Source organism: Eumetopias jubatus, unplaced genomic scaffold (genome assembly GCF_037043125.1).
Source record: "Eumetopias jubatus isolate StellerSeaLion01/CBP00866 unplaced genomic scaffold, mEumJub1_p1.0 scaffold_2, whole genome shotgun sequence".
Lineage (NCBI taxonomy): Eukaryota > Metazoa > Chordata > Mammalia > Carnivora > Otariidae > Eumetopias > Eumetopias jubatus.
Window position 1 is genome coordinate 102,052,914 of NW_028274808.1, and position 24,832 is coordinate 102,077,745.

General features: G+C 37.0%; 3 protein-coding genes across 4 annotated transcripts in view; 2 read left to right on the forward strand and 1 right to left on the reverse strand.

Annotated features, from left to right (window-relative positions):
• BBS7 (Bardet-Biedl syndrome 7) overlaps positions 1-4,836 on the forward strand; it is a 45,927-nt gene extending 41,091 nt beyond the window's left edge. For both annotated transcript variants that reach the window (XM_028102326.2, XM_028102327.2), the window contains 4 exons: positions 1,069-1,178; positions 1,307-1,410; positions 1,542-1,665; positions 3,692-4,836. In XM_028102326.2, the coding sequence (XP_027958127.1) occupies positions 1,069-1,178; positions 1,307-1,410; positions 1,542-1,665; positions 3,692-3,825 (472 nt within the window). In that variant the 3' untranslated portion in view covers positions 3,826-4,836. The remainder of the gene's footprint in view (positions 1-1,068; positions 1,179-1,306; positions 1,411-1,541; positions 1,666-3,691) is intronic.
• A 275-nt stretch (positions 4,837-5,111) lies between these two features.
• CCNA2 (cyclin A2) lies at positions 5,112-16,029 on the forward strand. The gene is made up of 8 exons (XM_028102282.2): positions 5,112-6,222; positions 6,990-7,230; positions 8,503-8,615; positions 8,812-9,035; positions 9,896-10,103; positions 10,656-10,769; positions 11,219-11,352; positions 11,709-16,029. Exons 1-8 carry the CDS (start codon positions 6,010-6,012, stop codon positions 11,755-11,757), a joined length of 1,296 nt encoding a protein of 431 aa, XP_027958083.1. The 5' UTR covers positions 5,112-6,009; the 3' UTR covers positions 11,758-16,029.
• On the reverse strand, positions 12,459-24,394 carry EXOSC9 (exosome component 9). Its single transcript, XM_028102281.2, has 12 exons — positions 24,248-24,394; positions 23,808-23,902; positions 22,978-23,097; positions 22,748-22,850; positions 21,710-21,847; positions 19,853-19,935; positions 17,957-18,089; positions 16,779-16,867; positions 16,017-16,163; positions 15,272-15,456; positions 12,983-13,061; positions 12,459-12,606 (listed from the first exon to the last, which is right to left on the reverse strand). Exons 1-12 carry the CDS (start codon positions 24,311-24,313, stop codon positions 12,522-12,524), a joined length of 1,323 nt encoding a protein of 440 aa, XP_027958082.1. The 5' UTR covers positions 24,314-24,394; the 3' UTR covers positions 12,459-12,521.
• Between the last annotated feature and the right edge of the window lie 438 nt (positions 24,395-24,832).

A 24,832-nucleotide genomic window follows, 5' to 3' on the forward strand; every position in this document is an offset into this window, starting at 1 on the left:
ATTAAGTACCATAGTGGCCACCAGCAGTTCTGTCCAGTTTTCTATGTTTTCAGGTATCATAGACCCTCTCTTTCCCACTGGTTCCAATAAAATCCCAGGATTGAGTGTCATTGTAGAGCCGTGAACCATTGTGGTCAGGAAGATGGAATATACACTGCTAAATGCTTTCTCTTAAAGTCCCACAAATGGGCTTGAGGCCACTGCCAGTGAAACTACAGTTGACTCTTAAGCAACACAGATTTAAACTGCATGGGACCACTTATATGTAGATTTTTTTAATAAATACGGTACTGTAAATGTATTTTCTCTTATGATTTTCTTAATAACATTTTCTTTTCTCTAACTTTACTGTAAAAATATAGTATATAATATACAAAATATGTGTTGATTGACTGTTTACTAGGGTATTACTAGTTTTGGGGGGGTCCAAAGTTATATGCGGATTTTTGACTACAGGGTTTGGCACCCTACCCCCCACATTGTTCAAGGATCAACTGTATATGGATTGAGAAGGGTAAGACAAAGAAGTGGTTCTATAAAGAAGATGACAGGTCCTGTGTCCATAAGAAGTGGCAATGGATGATGGGCATGGAAGAACAGAAGCTGTCATTCTTAGGCTTAATATCAGCTTTCTTTTGAGAATAAAGAATGTAGTCATGTTGTAATTTATGTGATTACATAGAAAAACATATGTAAATAAGCAATTCTAAAAGCATTTTATATACATATGGAGTTAGCTGTTAGAAATTTTATTGGTGAGAGTGAAGAAAAAAGATGCTTTAATGAAGGATTTATATAAATTGTTATATGTTTAGGAGGCATATATCTCACATCTTTTGTTTAGTTTCACAATTATGTTCAGAACTTGAATTTATATAATAGTAAAAGGTTACACATTTAAATGTTTTATATTAATAATGTATTTTATATTAATAATAATGTATAGAAAGAGACCTAAAATCAAATGAATTCTAAACACCAGGTACTAGTCACAAAATATGTATTTACTGGACCTATTTATGTATTTTCATCTAATGCTGTTCTTTTAAAAATATATTAATTTTATAGAAAAGGAGAAGGAGTTTTTAAATCTGACAACATTTCTACTATATCCATCCTAAAAGATGTGCTCTCTAAAGAAGCTACTAAAAGGAAGATTAACCTCAACATATCATATGGTAAAAAAAAAAAAAGGAGGAAAAATAAATCATTCTTTATGGGGTATTGTTTTTTGGTTATTGTTACAATAGGAATATTTCTGATCAAAGTGACATTAGCTAATTGTGCCTGACTCACCTCCTTCTAGAGATAAATGAAGTATCAGTCAAACACACTTTAAAGCTAATCCACCCAAAGCTGGAGTACCAGTTGCTTTTGGCTAAGAAAGTGCAATTAATTGATGCTTTAAAAGTAAGTATACATTTCATGAACTCATGATCATTACTTTATTGTGATGGGATTTTTAAAATTGTAAAGACTTTAAAGTTACACTGGATTGGATTTTGATTATTAAAGTCCTTCTGTTTTTAATTTTAAATAAGGAATTGCAGGTTCATGAGGGAAATACAAACTTTCTGATACCAGAATATCGCTGTATTCTAGAAGAGGCAGATCACCTACAGGAAGAATACAAAAAGCAACCTGCACATCTTGAAAGACTGTACGGTTAGTGGACTGTTCTAGAAAACCTTGCCGTATTTCTTTTTTTTTTTTTAAGATTTTATTTTTATTTTTTGACAGAGAGAGACAGCGAGAGAGGGAACACAAGCAGGGGGAGTGGGAGAGGGAGAAGCAGGCTTCCCACAGAGCAGGGAGCCCGTTGTGGGACTCGATCCGAGGACCCTGGGATCATGACCTAAGGCGAAGGCAGATGCTTAACAACTGAGCCACCCAGGTGCCCCCTTGCCATATTTCTTTTCTACTGGCTATTTGTGAAGAATTTCCTGAGAAGCTAGGCAGAAAGATAAGCGAATATTACAGCAATCATGAACCAGTGACAACCAATTTATTGCATCAAATATTTTGTAAAATTTGTTTTAATATTTAATATTTTTACTTGAAAAAATGAAAGGAGAGGGAAGCCTGGGTGGCTCAGTCCGTTAAGCATCTGCCTTCGGATCAGGTCATGATCCCAGAGTCGGATGGAGTCCTTCATCGGGCTCCCTGTTCAGCAGGGAGCCTGCTTCTCCCTCTGCCTGCCACTCCCCCTACTTGTGCTCTCTCTCTCTTTGACAAATAAATTAAAAAAAAAATCTAGAAAAAAATGAAAGTAAAACTTAAGTGAAATAAGTGTAATGCAGTAAATTAATCTCTATATGAAGAAACCTGGTGTGAAATGAATATAACCTATGAAGCAATAAAATGTAGGCCATATTTCACACGAATAATTTTTAGGTTCTGTTGATATTGTGAAATATCAAAAGGCAGCATTTAATATTTTTTAGGCAAAATATAATAAAGGATATGTATGTGCTGTGAATTTACAGCAAAAGTTGTTTTGCTTTGGTGGTGACAAGTTGGGTGTTTCACAAATTGTCTTGAAAAACATTGAGAACAAGAGGGAGATATGCAGGAAGGGAGAGAAAGAGGAAGGATGGAACAGCTTAAGGAAAACATTTTTTTGTGTGTGATCTTTATATAAGCTAAGCTTATTTATTTCCTATTTCTTTATAACATCTTCATTAATCAGATATTTAATCCTTACAACAGCTCTGCAAAATAGATGGTGTTATCTTCATTTTTCACATTTTTTTAACTGAAATCTGACACTAAAGAATTTGTTGTCACATTGGTAGTGGCAAAGCCTGCATTAGAACTTCCTCACCCCAAAATGCTTGCTTTTTGCACTATGCCAAATCTTTTCTAGAGTCAGTTGGTATCATCAATCCACATTGATCTTTGAACCTGCCTAATGAATTAATTTTAATAGCCAGGGTCTTGCTCACAAACCATAACAATATCTAATATCTTAATATTTACTATATGGAAAACACATGATCTTTTATCCTTATAATAACTTAGAAGATGGGTGGTTTTCTATTATTACCAGTTCCAAAATCCAGAAAGCTTTAAAAACTAAAACTTTCATAAATCATTTGGCAGCAAATTTGACTTGACATGAATTAATAATTTAATGACAAAATTTCACTTAAACTGACATGAGGTTATTTATAGTCATTTTTATTACACTTAGTGTGAATATTCACCCATATATTTTGTTGCAGAAGCTCATTCCCCTTGGATATTATGCTATATTTGGTATATCCCTTTTATTATCTCTCTAAAATACGAAAAATTCTGAAACATGTCTTGGATAAATCCCAAGAATGGTCAACATATTGATGGAATATTTTAATTCAAACAGAATCTGTTGGAGCGCCTGGGTGGCTGTCAGTTAAGTATCTGTCTTTGGCTCAGGTCATGATCTTAGGATCCTGGGATCCAGTCCTGCATCAGGCTCCCTCCTCACCCCGGGGGGAGTCTGCTTCTCCCTCACACTCTCCCTCTGTGCTCTCTCTCTCAAATAAATAAATAAAATCTTTAAAAAAAAGTATCAGTACCCTTAGGCTTATATATTAAATAATGCAGTGATGAGTGCTTAGAAATAGATTCTCAAGTAATCACTCACTTTCATTAAGTACTGTGTTATTAGAACTAATCAATGACAGGAAATTAACATTTTTCTTTATAGGCATGATCACTGATCTTTTCATAGATAAGTTCAAGTTCAAAGGCACCAATGTAAAAACCAAAGTACCTCTTTTGCTGGAGATTCTGGACAGTTATGATCAAAATGCATTGATTGCTTTCTTTGATGCTGCATGAACTATAAACAAGGTAAAGTTCCAAAGGAGTCTTTTTAAACGAAATATGTTAAAACAGAATTACAGCACAAGCTAATTGTACAAACTTTTATTTGAAATGCTTTTTAATATCGTCTAAAAATATTTAGGATGTGACTTCTTTTAGTAATGCTTCTATTTTGAGAAATGGAGCTTTTTTAAAGAGAGTTTTTATTTTAAAACAAGTGGAGTGATGATAAAGAACTTTAATGAATTTTTTGCAAGTGGATGTTTTAACTTTTAAATTGAGAAATATTTGGAAAACTAAAAATATATTCAAATATTTAACAAGCTGTACGCACATGTATAAACTGCTTTACAGTTTTCAAAAATGTATTTACATTCATTACTTCATCTCATCTTCACAATATATATTGTTATTTTGTCAAGTCATATAGGAAAACTGATTCTCTTTGAGGTTAAGTGATTAAGAGGACAAGCTGTTATTATTTTGTAAAGCTGGGACCAGATCCCAAGTTCTGGTGCCTGGTTTGTGTCCTGGTTACTGTATACGTTGTGGAAATAACTTACCAATTATTTTTTCTCGGAGTTGAGATTGATTTGCAACTGATTTCACTCTTGCTAGGTAATGTTTCGTGAACCATGCTCAGTTTGTGAAATGCTTGAGTTGGTTCAGTGCTATAAATTGTGGCCAGGGAAATGAGCAGAGCTTGCACAGATTGAAGGGATCTTCACTTGCTGTCCCTGTAACCAGTAAAACTGTACAAGTGTACTGCATGTGAAGAGTGCAGAAATAGTGATGGCTCCTTAGATTTTCCTGCACTAGTACCCACTAATTTCCATTTTATCATGTATGGAGGAAAATAAGACTTTAAAGCTACAGAAGTTTTATTCATTAATCTTAATTTATGTTTTTTCATATTCAGGGGAATATTGTATTTAAAGGTTGTTTTAAAATGACATAAAGATTATATAATTATGTTTTCAAGAAGGGCACACTCATGAATTTGTCAAAAACAATGTTTCTTAATTATCTACCATTATATTTATTATATGCAAACCTTGTATATTAAATTTGAAAATTTGTTGAAGGCACATATCACTGAGAGTTTTATTTTAATAAGGTAACATTGTTTTTATTATATTTAAACAACCTTCATTGCTAAATGGAACAAATAATTTTATCTAGGTCACTAGAATTTCACTGGGTGCTTTTTGTTGGCTGCCACAGCTTGGGGAAAGATGCATCAAAATCAGTGACTGTCTAGTTTTCTTATAGTACATTACTTTTTGTTTTAGATAGATATATAGATAGATAGATAATCTCTCTCTATATATCAACAGTGGTTCAAGGTGGCACCTTCCCTAATTGCATCTTCATTAGGTAAATTCAAAGGCATGACTGAAGACACCTAAATGGTGAGATGACATTATAGTCTGGAACTTGAGTATCAGTTACTACGTGAGCAGCGTGTTAATGATTTATGCACATTATATAATCATGACAACCATATGACATGGAGATATTTTTACTCCCAATTAATAGATAAGAAAACAGAATCAGAGACCTTGAATAACTGGAGCAAGACTCTCAGGCCAGTTAGTGGCTCAGATTTTAGAGCTTTGGAAACCAGTTAAGCTAACTGACGGTCCCAGGGCTAACGTTAGGCTAGGGCGGCACACTAACAATTGCTGAAGTTTAACTCAGCTTATCTTAGAGGCGGCCCTTGTCCAGTGCCCAGGGATCACCTAGTGGCCCAGTTTAGTCGCCAGAAGCTCAGGCCCCGCCTCTTCGGCCGGCGCAGGCGTTTTTCCTCCAGCCGCCGTTCGGTGTTTCTCCGCCCCTGCTCCGTGGCCTTCGCGGCCGCCTTCATTTGCCTGCGACCGTGTCGCCTCGAGTGACGTCACGGGCGTCGGCCCTTCCCATTGGCCCATTTCAATAGTCGCGGGATACTTGAACTGCACGAACAGCCGCCGCTCCGGCGGGCTGCTCGCTGCATCTCGGGGGCTTCTTTAGCCTTCCACGCCCGGCAGTTCCTACCTACGCCTTTCGCAACCTCTTCGGAACTGCGCGATCCCGAGCGAGCAGGCTGGCCCGGGCTGCGGCGGCTGGTTACGGCTGGAGCGTTTCTCGGCGGTGTCCGCGGGACGGAGTACACGCTGCTTGGCGCCGCAGGCTGATCCCGCCGCGACCCCGGGAGCAGTGATGTTGGGTAGCTCCGAGCCCGGGCCTGCGGCCCGCGAGGCGGGCTCGTCGCTGCTAACATTGCAGCATACGGCGCTCCAAGAGGACCAGGAGAACATCAACCCCGAGAAGGCGGCGCCCGCCCAGCAGCCCCGGACCCGGGCGGGGCTGGCGGTACTGAAGACCGGGAACCCGCGCGTTCCAGCGCCGCAGCAGAGGCCCAAGACACGACGGGTAAAGAGATGAGCGATATCTGTGGGAGGGAGGGCCGAGCGGGACTTTTGCACGAGGTTTAGCAGGCCGAGGAGCATGGAGAGAAAGCATCTTCCGAGCTTTTTTAAGGGAGGCCTGGGTCTGGAGTCCCCTTGATCCCTAGTTTTCTGGCATGTGGGATGCCACTTACAGCTTCTCTCCCATTGCTCTCTTCGCCAGCGCTGTGTTTTGCTGCTTGTCTGCTCTTTATTGGGGATATTTTTCTGTAGATAATGAGGTCAAACCAAGCCCTACGTGTGTCCGCGCTTTTCTCGCCGCTTTAAACCTTAGGCACTGCCCTAGGATCTGGACCCGCTTCCTGCTTTCCATATGGTTAAGATTACCTCTATTTTAGGAAAGGGTATATAAAATACTTTGCTTTTAGTAAATTCCGCCATTTTACCGGATTTGCTCTGTTGCTCCACCCTGGGGCGAAAGTGGTGAACCAGCACCTCTTTGCCTGCTCTCCTAAACTTGTCATCTTTCAGCCTGCCACTCCACTCATCTTGTAGCTTTGATTAGTTTTATATACTTTCACTTAGTGTGATTCTTTCTATAACTTATGTAGGAATGCCTGTAAGGAATTTGAACATCCCTTCAGCCACTCAAACTTTGTTGCCTGGATTTTGTCCCAGATAGTTTTATTTCCTGAGAGTATTTGGGAGTGAAAGCAGAAACTGAGACCCATAAGGGGAAGAAAGCAAAACTCCATTTAATAGGCTCAAAGCCAGATATTTATTTCTTTTTAGGTTGCACCTCTTAAGGATCTTCCTATAAATGATGAACATGTCACTATTCCTCCCTGGAAAACAAACAGTAAACAGCCTGCATTTACCATTCATGTGGATGAAGCAGAAGAGACTCAAAAGAGGCCGCCTGAATCTAAAAAAACAGAACATGAAAATGTCCTGGCTTTTAATTCAGCTATTACTTTACCTGGACCAAGAAAACCACTGGTACCTCTTGATTATCCAATGGATGGTAGTTTTGGTAAGTTTTGTATCAAAATTTGTAAGATTTGTATCAAATCAATGTAATCATAATTATTAAATAGGCTGAATTAATGATATTTTGCATTTTAAGACATCGTACCTGATCCTTCTTACATAATGAAATTGGTTTAATGTAACAAAGTTTATAAAGTGTGTGACTTATCTCAGATCTCACAGCTAATACATTGACCTAGTGACCTATAAATCCTAATTGGGTGCTCCTTCCTTCTTGTATACTGCCGATAACATCAGTTTAATTAGATCTCAAACACTTTGCTTGCTTGGGAGAATAGATTTCAATTGTACTGATAAAACTCACTCTGTACATACCACTTCATAGTATTTGAATAGGACACAGTTTTCAGTATTGTGATATCTAACATCTCTTACAGCTTTAAAATTTTCTGTAAATCTAGTCTGATACCAAAAAGGGACACTGTCCTGTGAATGAAGAGTTGAATCATGGCTGCAGTTAACCACATATAAAATAAAGTAGCTGCTATAAAGACAGCTCTGCCAACAGTTTGTGCAACTTCTTTACCATAGGTCTGGAGTCACTGACAACTCATAAAGTTCAATCTCATTTAGGTTTTAGTTCTATTATGAGAAGTGGTCTGGGAATAGCAGGAAAATCCTTTGGAAATAAAATAATTTCTGTATTTTTATTGAAAATTTGTAACAAGTTTTAACCTCAAGATGAACCTTGAAGTGAAAAGAGTAACGAATGATATTCTTTGCCTCAAAAGGTAATTTAAAATTACAAAACATGAAACACTTGTTGATTGTAGTGCCAAGTTGTTTGAACTCATAACAAACCTAATTTTCATTGACACATTAGCCCTCCTTCTAGTTATTGCTACGTTGTACTTTGAATTTATCAGACTTTGGGGTCTGCAAAATCTCTTAGGGTAAATACTACATAATATCACAAAACTTGGATTTTAACTCTGTCTTGTCTTCACAGGATCACTGTGCCATCTGCTCTTCTCTCTCATAGAATATGAGTGATACTTTAATAACATAATACATCTTCAAATGCACTTTCCTTTTAGTGGCCTATCAGTATTTTCTCTTGTTGATTAAAAGCAAGTGGACAGAGGTACAAAAACCAGAGTAAAATATTCTATGTACTTTGTCATAAGAAGCCCTTTTTTAGTTGGATGAAAGAAATGCTTTTGTATGGGACGCCTTACAAGGGCTATCAGTTTTGGCTATTAAATTAATTAGAAAATTAAACGATGAACTTAATCATACTTTTATATTCTCCCAGAGTCACCACATACTATGGACATATCAATTGTATTAGAAGATGAAAAGCCACTGAGTGTCAATGAAGTCCCAGACTACCATGAGGACATTCACACATACCTTAGGGAAATGGAGGTAAGAGCTCTTGGAATCCTTTTCTTATACTGTTGTTTATTCCTTGTAGCAAAATGAAACAGGATGTTCTTAAGTTCTTTAACTGCTAGTGAATTATTCTAATGTTATACTTATGTTTCTGGTATGTAGTATCTTTGTTAATGGTAGAATAATCTAATTGCAATTTTAACATTATAGTAAGTAACTTTCTCAACAGGTTAAATGTAAGCCTAAAGTGGGTTACATGAAGAAACAGCCAGACATCACTAACAGTATGAGGGCTATCCTTGTGGACTGGTTAGTTGAAGTAGGAGAAGAATATAAACTACAGAATGAGACCCTGCACTTGGCTGTGAACTACATTGATAGGTTCCTTTCATCGATGTCTGTGTTGAGAGGAAAACTTCAGCTTGTGGGCACTGCTGCTATGCTATTGGCCTCGTAAGTCCAACTTGGTTTGTTGGATTAAAAGTGATTGATATGCTTCTATGTAGGGAAGAAGTTGTGATTTTTATTATTTTTTTGAAGATTTTATTTGAGAGAGCACATGAGAGGGGGGAGGGTCAGAGGGAGAAGCAGACTCCCTGCCGAGCAAGGAGCCCGATGCGGGACTCGATCCCGGGACTCCAGGATCATGACCTGAGCCGAAGGCAGTCGCTTAACCAGCTGAGCCACCCATGTGCCCAGAAGCTGTGATTTTTAACATTGTGACATATTAATATATACAGAAGGCAGAAAGTCAGTGACTACTTTAGGGGTATCAGTATGAAACAGTGTGTGAAACTAATTTAGGACATTAATTTTCCCAGATCTAGATTGCAGGGTATCTTCTTAAATGAAGATGGGAGACTGGCTACATTTTAATACACCAGGACTAGATTACCAAGTTTGAAAGTGTGGTTCCTTCCCTCAAAAAGTGCTTTCTGGCATAAAATCTTAACTTCTCCCATGGAAATTAACTAAATTAAAAAACTAAAAACGTTTATTTTTCTAAGAATTTCCTAAATTTTCAGTTACTTGGTGAACTCTGGCATTGTTCCCATCTTGGCAACTCTCATATGAACTCTTATATCCTTTAAATGCATTGGGACAAAATTCCAAGTTCTGGATGGATTTGGGTCTTTTAGTTAGCATTTATCTAGCTCTACTGGAAATGGTCAAGTATCAGGGGAAACAGGCAATTAGTAGAGTTTAGGTTTTGGACTCATTTCATGTATTCTGCTAAAGGGACTTCAGAATTAGATAAACAGCTTGCTTCTCTTTTTGGAAGGACTGATTACTTAAAACTTTTTTCATTCTAGAAAGTTTGAAGAAATATATCCCCCAGAAGTAGCAGAGTTTGTATACATTACAGATGATACCTATACCAAGAAACAGGTCCTGAGAATGGAGCACCTAGTCTTGAAAGTGCTTGCTTTTGACCTAGCTGCACCAACAATAAATCAGTTTCTTACCCAATACTTTCTGCACCAGCCGTCTGCCAACTGCAAAGTGGAAAGTTTAGCAATGGTAAGTTCTTTTCATTTCGTTGAATGAAGATTCTTAGGTCACAGAGTTTAATTTTATAGCTTTGGTCAAGGGATTTAGTATTTCGGGGACAAATTAGTATTACAGTATAAAGAGAGCCTGCCACTGGCAAAAGATAACATGAATTGGTAAAGTACTAAGAATAGTGGTATGAGGATGAAGTCCTAGGAAATGGTAGCCAGAAGTTATAAAAATTATAAAGAGGAAAAAGTACAGGATGAGGATAGATAAAGCTATGGGTTTTTTTCTTTGGTTGCCATAGAGCCAGTCTTTGAAAGATTTTATGAGAGAGCACAGAGGGAGAGTGAGCAGGAGCAGACTCCCCGCTGAGCAGGGAGCCAGACGTGGGGCTTGACCCCAGGACCCTGGGATCACGACCTGAGCTGAAGGCAGGCGCTTAACCAACTGAGCCACCCAGGTGTCCTGCCATAGAGCCACTCTTAAAGAGGAAAATATTAGGGCAAAAGGCAAAAATTTGAGGCTTGGATTCTAGAGCTCTTGTGATCATCAAGTATATTTGCTTTTTCATTCCAGTTTTTGGGAGAACTAAGTCTGATAGATGCTGACCCCTACCTAAAGTATCTGCCATCAGTTATTGCTGCAGCAGCTTTTCATTTAGCACTCTACACAGTCACAGGACAAAGCTGGGTATGTATCACCATGTCCTCACACATCTTGTCTTGCAACTTAAACATTTGTGCCAGGTAAGTTAGATAACTGTCCTATACAAGTGTTGCTGGTACAGAGGTACTTACCTAGAAAAACTGTTCAAAAAATATATGCTGCTTAAAGTGTCTTACCTGTTTAGTAACATATGTTTGCTTGTTAGGTAGAAAGCTTAGTTATTACTTGGGTTTGAAAGGTGTACTTAAAGAATTAGGGCCATAAGACCTGCTGCTGGAAGGGAAAGTAGTAAACATTGATCGAAGTCAACATAAAAGACGGAATAATGGCTTGAGAAATCTGGAAGATTTGTTACTTGGAGGTGTTAGTCTTGAAATTTAACAAAACTTAGTTTAATGCCAATACTAACTCATTGTGTTTAGTGTCTGTTGCTAAAAACAAAACTCAGTGGTTCTCTACTCCCTTCTCTGCAGCCTGAATCTTTAGTTCAAAAGACTGGATATACCTTGGAAAATCTTAAGCCTTGTCTCATGGACCTTCACCAGACCTACCTCAGAGCACCACAGCATGCACAACAGTCAATAAGAGAAAAGTATAAAAGTTCAAAGTAAGAATTAACATGAATAGATACTAAAGAAGCTTGCTTTTCCAGGCTACTGTATGATTGAGATCCTTGATATTTTAACTTTATCAAAGGTTTCCCAAAATATCAAAGGATTCACAAAACAGGCACAGTCTCCTCTTAGCAGGCCAGGTGTTTTGAGTAGGTTGTAGTTATGCTTTATGTCCTGCATTTGAGGGAGAAGAGGGAAGAGGAATGGGGCACGCATGCATGCATATTTTGTGGAGCAATGATTTACTAACTCAGAACAGAAATAGCATTTCTGAGTTCCTAGTTATATGTATCATTCCGTGATCTCCTTTACCCAATGAATATTTACTGAGTTTTTTTCCTACTTACAGGTATCATGGTGTTTCTCTCCTCAACCCACCAGACACACTAAATGTGTAACAGTGAAAGACTGCCTTTGTTTTCTAAGATGTAAATCACTCAAAGTATATGGTGTACAGTTTTTGTAAGGTTTTAATTTTACAATCATTTCTGAATAGAGTTATGGTCAAGCACAAATTATGGTATCTATTACTTTTTAAATGGTTTTAATTTGTATATCTTTTGTACATGTAACTATCTTAGATATTTGGCTAATTTTAAGTGGTTTTGTTAAAGTATTAATGATGCCAGCTATCAGCACAGTAAGAATAAGAACTAATAAATGGATTTGGAAAATTTGGTCTGTTAAGTCAAATCTGATTTGACTTTATGATATCACTCAGAATTAATTTGATTTACTACAGAAGGGAACTGGGAAGGCTTCTCCTGAAATTAAAAGTTTTAGGAAAACAGATAAAAGTTTGAACACTCATTTTTCCCAAGGAACTGGATCAATTTGGTGACTTGAGCATAATCTAAGCATATCTGGAATAAATCTGTGCTTATTTATCAGTTCTGATGATCCTGATAATCTTTCAGCCCTTTGTACACACTAAGAAAATGCTTTTTCATTCCTCCTCAACTTCTCCCCTTTACTGAAGTGACAATTATTTAAAACCTGCTAAATTGTCCAGAAGGTTTATTTTAAAGCATAATGTAAAAAATTATATAAAGAATCGACTAGATTTTATAATGGATTTGTGAATAGAAAAATACTCAAGTTATTAGCACTGAATAAATATCCCTTTAATAGTTATATACACAAATATACAACTATGTGAACTTCAATTAGCAGCTCTCTTCTTTTTTCTCTTTTTCACTGGCTTTTTACTTGGTGCTTTTTCTTGTTTTGCACTGATGGTTTGTGTTCTGTGAATAAAATAAATTAACAGTTTACTTACAGTATTAGCACTAGAAAGCTGATACCATGGATGGTTTACCAGACTTAACACCATTCTGCTCGTTAAATTTTGGACTACCAAAATAGGAGACTTTTTTTTTTTCCCCCAGGAGAATATGTAACATTTGCCAACTAAGAATAAAATGCAGTAACTTAAAAGGCATCCATACAGTTTTATAGAATTAGGTCCTGTTTTTAAATCTCAGTTTGAAGAAACCACAGAAAGAACAGCTGGATTTCAAATAAAAAAGGGGTGTCTTTGTTTATAGTAGAATAAGATGAGAATAAAACCAGAGAAGTCTTGAGTTATGTGTATACATTTGAAATAAACCAGAAATTTGTTACCTTATTTTCTTTGGGTTCTTGTCTGGTTCTAAAATGATCATTTCTTCTTCTTCACTGTCTGAGAGTACTATAGGGGCATCTTTAAGAAAATGTTAAGGAAATAATATAAGTATACTCTCTTGGAAAATTTCTGTGTGGGTTTATGTCAGCAGTTCTAATATTCTATTTCCATACAAATAGCCCCCAGCTCCTCTTGAGTTAAGGCTTACAGAACTACTTGTTCTTTCCTTCCCTGAAGTGACTCCTTGGCAAAGTTCTGAAAAATAATACATACTTTCTTTACTTCCTAAAAATTCTGTACTATGACCATTTTGTACATGTTGTAATAGGGGGGAAAGTCTATATAACTTCTCCCTATTATAAACAACACAAAGGAAAATACCTAGAAACAATTTAGGTCAAAAGGTATATACATTCTAAAAAATATTTTGCCAAATCCACCCGAAATACTATTCCAATTTATATGAAAAACTCATTTTCCTATGTACCCTTTTTTTCTTCAAGATTTTATTTGAGGAGAGAAAGAGCACAAGCAGGGGGAGGAACAGAGGGAGAGGAACAAGCAGACTCCCCACAGAGCATGGAGCCCGAACTGGGGCTTGATCCCATGACCCTGAGATCATGACCTGAGCAAAAATAGTCAAGATGCTTAACCTGAACCACTCAGGCACCCTAAATTTTAATATTGTCTGATACAGTAGTTAGAAAACATCCCTTTTTGCTTTGAATTTATTTCCTTTATTACTTTGCCCATGAAATATGTTACTGGCCATCTGTATTTGAGAATTACTTTGTATCTTTTGCCAATTTTTCTCCTGAGCCTTAGTTAATGATGTATATAAATCAATCTTTGAGTTTTCAATTAGTTTCTCCTTGTGTTCATATGCTTTACAAAGGCTTTACCTGCCTTATCCTCCCAATTATCTTAGGTCCACTTTTATTATTCAGTTGAAAATATTACTCTTCAAAGCAGTAATTGGATGTTTAGCTATTCATCTTAGAAAAATATTTCACAAATATATAAAGAGGCCTATGCAAAGATGCTTTACTGTAGCACTATAACAGAAAATGGTAACATTTATCAATAAGGGAATGTTATTAAGCCAACCTAGTTATTGTCAAAGCTAGAATTCTGTGTAGCATTTAAAAATGTGGCTGATGACATGAAAAAATTCTAAAGATTCATTCACAGTCCCTTAAATATAAGTGCTTAAAGCAGCTTATATTGGTGTAAATATATGGTAAATAAATACATAGAGCAAGGTCTGGAAGAATACCACCAAATAGAAGTAACCACTAGGAAAGCTGAATAAGGTTCCCAATCGATGGGGTTTTTTCTTTTTTTTCCTTACAAAAAACCCTGGCAGGCTCTCAGTAATGTTTACAGATAATTTCATTCCTTGAAGGTAGGTAGGTATGTACATTACATACCTAAACAGTATCAACACTTTTTTTTTTTCAGCTAGATTTAGTAAATACACCCTTTAGTTCTCTGCCAGCCTACTTGCTGCATCCATCCTTTTGTGATTTGGGTTTGAAAAACCCAATTCATGATGATTATGGGCCAAGCAAGCTAATTTGGTTTTCTGAACAGTGAAAATATCCACAAGTTAAAAACAATTTTCTCCAGTTCTTCAGCTTTCAGAATGCAAAGAACATCTAGGACTACCATTATTCCAAGTGATTCTAGAGTTTTGTATGTTCTAATACTGCTCTATTAACAACCATATATAGCTATTTAATTTTATATTAGCTAAAATTAAAATTTAGAATTCAATTCTTCTCTCACAAACCACATTTCAAGTGCTCAGTACCTGCATGTGGCTAGTGGCTATTATATTTATTGAACAGTGTACATATAGAACATTTCTAACAAACTTCCATTTGGACAGTTCTAATTTATGATATGATAGAGGCTTTTTATGTTTGAGTCTAGAAACTACAAAGAAAAAACAGCATGCGGGAATGAACTTTTTAAGAAACTCATCCCTTTAAAACTGGCCCAGATATACAGAAAAAAAACAAAACATTTTTAACTAAAAATGCCATTACATACCAGAGTAGCACGACTCCACAAAGATAAGCACATTCTTTTAGAAAACAATTGGGACTTAATATTATAGTTAGCATCAACAGTTTAACTGAAATTTAAATCACAAAATACTTAGCCCCTCTAAAAAAGGAACTGCTAATATAAATAAGATCCCTAAAATAGGAAAGTATATGTAATATATTATGTATATATAATATATATAATGACATAGAAGCCATAAATGAAGTGTCACCTACCTTGGCTTCCAATATTGGAGACTTTTACTCCAGTGTCCATTTTTGTACTACCAAGAATGACTGCTCCATCGGTGCCATCCACATCCTCCTCTTCCTTCGCGGAGTCTTCAAGATCACCCCAGGAGTTTTCTAGTCCCTCTCCAATTTGGGCGGTTCCAGGAGTCCAAAGCACAGGATTAGAAACACTTCACAAGTTAAGAAAATTATGAGTAACAAAAATACTATGTGATGCAGTGTTAAGATGAGAGTAAAAGTTTTAAGACTGATGTGTGCATCAAGTTTGTGCAAAAAAATTTCACTAATAGCTACACTATGGGTGGCTGAACAATAAGAAAAAAAACGTAACTCAGGTAAGATTTTATGGAAACAGTGGTGAGAAATATCGAGACACACTGGCTCTCAACAGTTGCAGTGATAAATATGGCAAATGGGTGAATAATTTCCAAGAACAATATGTAACAGTATATATATAAAGTGCTTGACTGAGATTAAGGAACAATTTTCCAAAGGAAAATAAAAGGCTGTAAATTGGCTAACAAGATAGAAAGTTTTCGGTTTTTGTAGGATAGTTGAAGAGGTGGATGTTATATAAAGACTTAAGACTAATCACTGTCTTGTATCTTAAATGTTTTCTCTAACTGTTTCAGAAAACAAACGTCAGTATGTACACCCTTCCCATATACCTAATAATGCCAAAAGTGTTATGAATCATGTTGTTACTGAAAAAACCATCCAATAAAGATACACTTCTGAAGGAGGCTCAGCTTCAGCAATAATTTCTTCTGCTTTCTCTTCTACATCGGAGGTATCAATAGGGGCCTTTTCCATTTTAAATGCTGTGATCCTTTGACTTGCTATAGACTCTGCAAAGCCAAATTTTCCACCTTCTTTCCTGTGTGGGTTTTTTATTTGGGGGTGGGGAGAGGTGGAGGAGGGGGAATGATAGATGGAAGAGAAAACAGGAAGGGAAAAGTTAACCATTTTATCCTTTTGATGGGAGAGGAACACTGGAAAAAAGCTATCTAACTTAACCTCACCAATTTATTATGCTTATCAAGAGAAATACTAAAAAGTTACTATAATTAATTTATTGAACCACGTGCCAGGCAAGTGCTAAGTGCTTTAAGTATATTACTTTCTAATCCTCAAACCAGCCCTACCAAGTAGGTATTACCTCCCATATTACAGAAGACACTGAAGTGCTGGGTTATAGAAGCAGAGAACCAACCCCAGTTTGTGTTACTTATGTTAGTTTGAGCTACCAGATTCTTTTTTCTAAAGAAAATGTTAATTTTTTTTAAAGACAAATATTATGTGGCTTCTCAGTTCAGATTATATTTAAAGTGGAATACAATATAACACTTCTGTATATTCAACTTAGATTAACAGATAAGGAAAAATGGGAGTGTGAAAATTAATATGGTTACTCTTATGGAAGAAAATTCCTTAACAGAAAAATCTGTTAAAAATAAAAAGATCATTTAGTTCTAAAAAATATTAAGCTTACCTTACTTTCTGGTCATTCTCCAAAGCCTTCTGTATTAGCTCTGTAATTTCCAGTACTTTCACACCAGCTATTTTACTACATCTCAAAACCTATTTATAAAAGTGCATTCTATTATTTAAAGACAACAAACTACACAGCTTTCTCTAACAAAACCAGAAATATGAGAATGGTTTTTCTACCTTTAAAATATAAGCTTGACCTTTTAAAATATGAAAATACAATGTAAACACAAATGAATGCAAAATGTGAGACTGGTTTTAAAATATCTGAAGGATTATCACATTAAGAAAACAGACTCAAAAACTTCTTTGACAGTGTAAAAGATACCATTGAAAAGGCCACAGACATACATTATATACTCAGGGATGCACTACCTTTCTGTGTGAGTGATCCAAAGCATTAATTCAAGATATGGCTGCAGTATCCCCTGGGAAACTATAAAGCAAAGATTCCCAGGCCTCAGGGACCTAATGGATCAGAATCTCTGGAAATAGGGATCTGATAATGGTCATAATACTGGTAATAGAAACTAACACGGCACACTTAATATATGCTATACAGTGCAATATACCCATGTGTTTATCCTTACATTCCTTAGCAAGGTGTCGACACATAACTTTATTCCCTATTTTACAGATAAAGAAGCCAAGGCACAAAGATAGGAAATCATTTGCAAAAGGTCAGTTAATATAAGGCAGAACTGGAATTCCAACTAAAGCAGCCTCTGTGCCCCACCTGTGCTACATGCTATATGCCAATCTATTTTCTAGAAGCCTTCGTGTGAATCTGATATGTAGCTGGATTTGAGAACTACTGCTTACTGAACCCAGTTTCTGAGAGTACTTAATTTCTACCTTTTTGACACTTTTTTTTTTTTTTTTGAATAGGGAGATGAATCTCTTTTCTCACTGGGAAGAAAAAAGTGTTCCTCTATGTAGAAGGGTTAGACCCTGGAGGGCCATACAGAGAGCAGCAAGGAAGAAAGGATACCTTGCAGCCACCAGTCAACAGAATGTAATAATACTGAAACCAGATTCTAACATATCCTAGAATGAATCACTGAAAATATCCTTGATGGCTTTTAGTTAAAAAACAAGAAAAAGCAAAACAAAACAACAAGAAAAAGCTTCTAAAAAGAAAAGACCTATTCTTAATAGAACATTAATCAAAGCACTAACTTGATCTTTCAGTAGCATTATCCCACCACTGGACTGGATAGTACAAATCTCTCGATGCTTGTTCATGGCAATCACCAGCAGGCCATCCATTACACGTTCTTCTCGTTCATTGGGATCCACCAATAAATATGTACTGAAATGAATGTTAAATGGACCTGAGCAAATCTGAGGCTGAATGCTTGTCAATTTTAAGATACTGAATATTTTTAAAAGATAGCATTAATAAAGTCAACACAGTGAAGGTCCGAGCCTGTGGATGTGAGTCACTTTAATGGCAAAAGAGATGAGAATTTTATTTTTACGGACAAAATAAATGCTAAGGGGATATCACTAGCTATTACAGTAAACTCACTTAAGTTCATATTGGTTTTCTTTAAATAATATATAATCTAAACCTAATGCTATCACTTTGGTTAAATGACTTGTTGCTCATTAATAAAAACTTAGATAACATTAATTTGTTAATTTTAAATGTCCCCTAGTGTGTCCTAGATCCTGAAGTGCTTCTAGGTTCTGCTAATGGCTCATTAAAAGAATACTATTTCTGCACCGTCCAATGATAGCCTCTAGGCTCCTGAGCCTCTAAAATGCAGCTAGTCCAGATTGAGGTGTACGTGAGTGAAAAATACTAGATTTCAAAGATTTAGTAGAAATAAAAAAATGTAAAATATCTCATAATTTTTATACTACATATTAAGATATTTTACATGTAAGATAAAATATATATCAAAATCAATTTTCCCAGTTTCTTTTTACTTTTAATGTGGCTGCTAGAAAATTTTAAATTACATATATGGCTCATGTTGTATTTCTACAGTGCTGGTCTACTTCCCACTCATGAAATTCTACACTACAATGACTACAAGTTGAAAGCTTCCCTAGTTTTTATTCATAAAATTGTTACAATATCTTATTTATTTATTTTTTTTAAAAGATTTTTATTTATTTGACAGAGACACAGCGAGAGAGGGAACACAAGCAGGGGGAGTGGGAGAGGGAGAAGCAGGCTTACCCGCGGACCAGGGAGCCTGATGCAGGACTCGATCCAAGGACCCTGGGATCACGACCCGAGGCGAAGGCAGACGCTTAACGACTGAGCCACCCAGGCAACCCAACAATATCTTATTTATAACTCCCTTTGTTTCTGAAGAGATTTAAGGCTCAAGTTTTCATTGAAAGGCACCACTACATGGACCTAAGACTCCAGTTTTTCTGTTGTAGGAAGAATTAGTGAATTGTGAAGAAACTACTAGAGAGCTGAAGAAAACTAGATTTATCCCATTTGTGAACCATTCCCCCTTGTGACTTGCTCCTCTAATATGCTCCAAAGTCCTATCTTCCATTAATCCACAGTAATTCTCAGCCTACTTTCCTGAATTAGAGCCTAGCACACAACTCTATTAACACCTGTACATCTCTAGCACCATCATGCTGCAGGGAATTTATGTATTTCTTTTTAAAGATTTTATTTTTTTGTCAGAGAGAGAGAGAGAGCACAAGCAGGGGGAGCGGCAGGCAGAGCAGGTAGAGGGAGAAGCAGGCTCTCCACCAAGCAAGGAGCCCGATGTGGGACTCAATCCCAGGACCCTGGGATCATGACCTGAGCCGAAGGCAGACGCTTAACCGACAGCCACCCAGGCGTCCCTTGCTGCGGAAAATTTATAAGTATCCTATGAAAAGTGTTGTGAAGTCTCTTCATTACAGAAGAATTTGTCACTTCCACTGAGAAAGCTCTTTGCCAACTAATGCTCTCACAAAGAAAGAAAGAAAAAACATGTATAAGGTGCTTTAATATTAGAAGAGGTGTTTGTTCATCTATCCACAGCACATTTGAACAGAACAAAAAAGTTCCTAGCTACATGTACAATTTCAGCCCATGACAAGAATGAGACTTACCCTTGCTGGAAGAAGGCAAAACTGACACAAATGGGCAGGTGGTGGATGCTTAACGGTACAGGATCTCGCTCTTCAGGTGTATACTGTTTGAAAATAAAAGCTTCAATAATTAGCCACTAAATTATAAACATAAAAAAACACCTTGCACATCAAGTATTAAAAAATATAATTCCTTTAATCATCCGTTGAGTACCTAAATTAACTCTTTAACAATTACCTATTTGACTTTGCCACTCATGTTCCTTAAAACTTTATGCATATGTCAAAAAGCTTTAATGGAGTATAAATACCACAAAATCCATTCATCCTAAATATGTATCTAGTCACTTTGGAGTAAATTTAGAGTTATGCAACTATTACCACAATCCAGTTTTTTGACCTTTCCAATACCCCCCCAAATCTCCGAGTCTATTTGCAGTCACTTCTCACTCCCACTCCCAGCCGCAAGCAATCCATGTAAGTGGAATCAAACAATTTTGTCTTTTGTGTCTGCTTCCTTTGAAGTTAGCATGTTTCATCCATCTTGCAGTATGTATCACTAGTTTGGTCCTTTTTACTGCTGAATAGTATTCCACTGTGTGGATACACCACATTTTGTTTTTTGACTTAACCAGTTGATGAACATTTGGATTGTATCCAGTTTGGGGCTATTATGAATAATGCTGCCGTGGAACATTCACATGAAAGTCTTTGACTGAAAATGTACTATCATTTCTCCTGAGCAGATTCCTAGGCATGGAACTGCTGGGCTGTGTAAGTTGACACTTAACTTTTTAAGAAACTGCCAAACTTTTCCAATGTGGCTATTCCACCAGCAATAACTACAATATTTTTAAATTGATCTTCTTTTACTTCCTTATACCAATTCCCTTTTCTGAAGGAACATGTCTATTGTTAATAAACCTTTGTCTCTGGGGTGCCTGGGTGGCTCAGTCGTTAAGCGTCTGCCTTCGGCTCAGGTCATAATCCCAGGGTCCTGGGATCAAGCCCAGGATCAAGCCCTGCATCGGGCTCCCTGCTCCTCGGGAAGCCTGCTTTTCCCTCTGCCACTCTCCCTGCTTGTGTTCCCTCTCTCGCTGTGTCTCCCTCTGTCAAATAAATAAAATCTTTAAGAAAAACAAACAAAAAAAACCTTTGTCTCTACCTTTCAGTCTTTAGAGTCTAGTCTAATGCCTAAAAGCAGCACATGAATGACTTTTCAGAAATGTGGGCATCTGATGTTTCCTTTCACAACTTTAAGACTCAAACTAGCCATAGTGTACTTTCATTATTCCTGCATGAATTCATATAAATTGACACTGACATACTTAGCACAAAAACAAGGCAATGTAAACAGTACATGTCAAGAGTTTTTAAAATGTGGCCCATCCACTGGCAGAATGAGTATCACCTGGGAACTCTGTTACAAGTACAAATTTGTAGGTTCTACCCCTACCCGACTCTGAGGGTGGAGCCTAGCAATATGTTTGAATAAACCTTCCAGTTGTTTCTGAAGGACTTCTGCCAGAGAGCTAGCACAAGTATCTCAATGTGCTGAGAACCATGTATTTCTCACACATGTGGCTCCTAAACATAAGCCAACCGCTTCATCTAATGCTCAATCCCAAGAAAAAGTCATCTAGTTTTATCCTAGAAAACCAAGATAGGGTGTGCTTTTATTGTCAGACACTTTGATACAAAAGATTTAAGAGATTTCAAGGACAATTTTGACCTTATATCATTTTTGCCTTATGTACAAATTTCAGAACATACTTAATTACCATCTATGATAAGAATTCACTAATAACAAGTTGCCTGAACATCAAGGATATTCGTTCTTTCATAGGGAGAAGTGTGGGTTGAATCATGGGAGCTTACCAGTGTTACTTCATCTCCTTGGACAGAGACATCGGGTCTTCGGAAGTGACACAAGGCTACAATTGCAGCAATACTGGCAGCATCAATAATATTCCCATCATGATTCAATAAATGTAGGTCCACACGTATTTGCCAAACCTGAATGTGAATTTAAAACAAAAATAAATCCTACTTGATCACAACCAGTGGCTATTCATAAGGAAAGTAACACTGTGTGCAAATTTTTCTCTTGCAGTTAAAATATGCAGTTACTCCTTCTATTTTATCAATAAAAATGTATTAAGAGAAATGTTAAGCCAGGCCAACATCTGAAGTACCAATAGTTCACCTTTCTATGAGTCATCTGACAACAGTAAAATATACACTCTAAATAAATAGAACTATTGCACAATTAATAGTAAGATTTTCCCAATCCTAAATATATTTTTGTCTCCTAACTTAAAAACCTCAAACTCTTAGGTTTTACTGGACAGTATTTATAATAACCTTACAAGTAATCCAAATAGAAAGTATCATATTCAAGGATATAATGTGGAAAGTGACTTCTCTGGAGTCAAAAAGATAGTCAAAATACCCTAATCAAGAGTAAAGTTCTAAAACATCATCATGCAGCACAATTTATTGAGAGTAACATTTCCAATATCAGTCTACCACTGACTCCCTGTGTAAGTCAATAAACCTACACAAAAGGATTTAATCTGTTCTTCACTTCCTCATTCATAAAAAAAGGAACACATTACCTGCTTCTATCAACTCACATAAAGAACATAAGAAAATAAAACAGAATGTAAGAAAAACCACAAGTTCTCTGAATAAGACATTTTACACACATCCAAGTTGATACTTTCACCAATGTTTATTGTCTCTTCAGAGAGCGAGATGACAAAGTTCTATGGGTAGCACTCAGGAACATTTGAAGTGAAGTGAATCAGTATACAATTGAATTAATAGAAGCTCTGAGAATAAAAGTACAGATATAGGAATCCATGAATCAACAATACTCAACCTAAGATTGAGAATTTTGGGCATATTCCCCACCTTTTCACCAGCAACAACACAGAGAGATTCAGTGTCTATACACTTCGAATTTCTTAGACATCTTTCCAAGAGTCGATTCAACTTCACCAAGAGATCTGACTGCCTATGAAAATAGGAATGGGCTAATGTCATGAAATATAACACCAGGCATTAAAACAATAGCTCACTGCTGTTATGTTCTCCTCTGGCTAAAAAGCAGCTTAAAAAAAAAAAAAAAAAGATTTAAATACCTGCCAGGTTCAAAAGCTGGGGCAGCCATCTGAGAGAGTTCAAGGTTAAAAAAAAGAATACCTTCTGTTGCCCTATTGAGCTTTGGAGAAACAAGCTCACAGGAAACCTGTCCAAGAACTCTGCAAAATAAAGTACAAATCTGTTAACTAAATATATCTCCTTTCCAATTAAAAATAAATCTTTAAAACAGGTACCAGTTAAGTTTCGATCTTATTCCGAGTAACAACATACTCAGTATGATGTATCATTAGAGGCTGAAATTACATATAAAGTATAGAATATATACAGAAATAAAACACATATTGGCATACACAAAAGGATGACAAGAAAAAACATCTATTACAATATTGAATATTCCATAGATTTTTTTTTTTTAAATCAATGATCTTTCTCTTTTCTAAAACAAATATTTATTGACACAAGATGGCATGAAAACTTGAGATTTCTTAAGAGTTTTCATATGGCATGGCTGGCCAACATTATCTGAACAATATCCTCACAGCTTCCAAATGAATATTAAAAACCTAATTCTCCTGTCGGGAAAATGAGAAAAGTAGGCCTACTTAATGGGAAGTGCAGAAAACAAATTCAGGGCAATTACTGCTGGCTGTATATATGACTTAAAGAGATCAGAAAACTATGTGATACTAATGTGATGAAAAATATATTTATGGTTAAAAATAAAAAACTCTCACATTAAAAATATACTTATTTTGACAGCGAAACGAAGTCTGTCCACACTTCTTAGCTGCTTTGTAAACAACCGACTCAATAAGGTCTTTTAAACTTTTCCCTGTTGAGCTTTTAGCTCATTTGAATCCTTTGTTACCTTGTTTTCCCAAGTTCCACAACACAGCACCCATAATCTGTTCCAAATGAGATCTTGATGTTCCTATAATCATAGGTTTGTCTGCCATCCAGCCGCTGTAAGCACAACATTCATTCGTTATTCCTTCAACAAATATTTATTGAGCAGCTACTCCATGCCAGGGCTAAACGCTTGGAGATAGGTGGTTTCCTAACCACTCCCCATAGGAAAAGTGGAAACCAGGTGCCCGAGCACTACTAGTCGCTGGTCTGACTCCAGCTTTGAACGCAACTGGAGCCAAAAAAAAAAAAAGCTTGAGGGATTGGGGGTACGCACAGGCTGTTCCCTCCAGGGGCTCCCTGGGCCTGCGAAGGCCAGCTCTGTACGACCAAACCGCAAGGCTGCGAGCGGCGGTGCGACCAGAGCGCCCACGCACCGCGAAGTTCCCCGGGACCATTTACCTTCTTCTCTTCGATGGCGCGGAGTAGGAAACGGCGCTCGCAGTTTGAAAGTGGTGTCTCCTTCATGCTGTGAAACCACAGCACACACTAGCACCGGAATCGGCTAGGAAAAGTGAACTTGATCCCCTCACGCGTTACCCGCTAGCTCTGACGCGCAGGAAATATACGTCATCAAAGCGCGGCGGCTTAGGAAAGCCAGGGCTGGGGGCGGTCGCTAGTGCGCAAGCTCAAACCAATGTTGGCACTAGCGGGGCTGGCTAGGAGAGAGGCTAGTGAGTTTAAGGAGGCGGGTTTCTGAACGTAAAGCTGTTTTTCATTTATCAGAAAGTGTAGGGAAGAAAAGGACCCCAAAACAACTATCAGTGATAGAAATTAATATCAGTATAGGGCTTTCGCATTTCACCCTTTCTTCAGTTCTAGCGGGGTAGACTAGACAGTATTATTGTTATTTTATACAGATGAGGAAGTTGAGATTTAGCCAGAAAGCTGCAAAGGCAGAGTTTGTAGCATTTTCAGTGGAGAAACACTGGAATGAATGGGCGTAGTGGAGAGGAGGGAAGAGAAGAAACTTGAGATGGTGAGGTG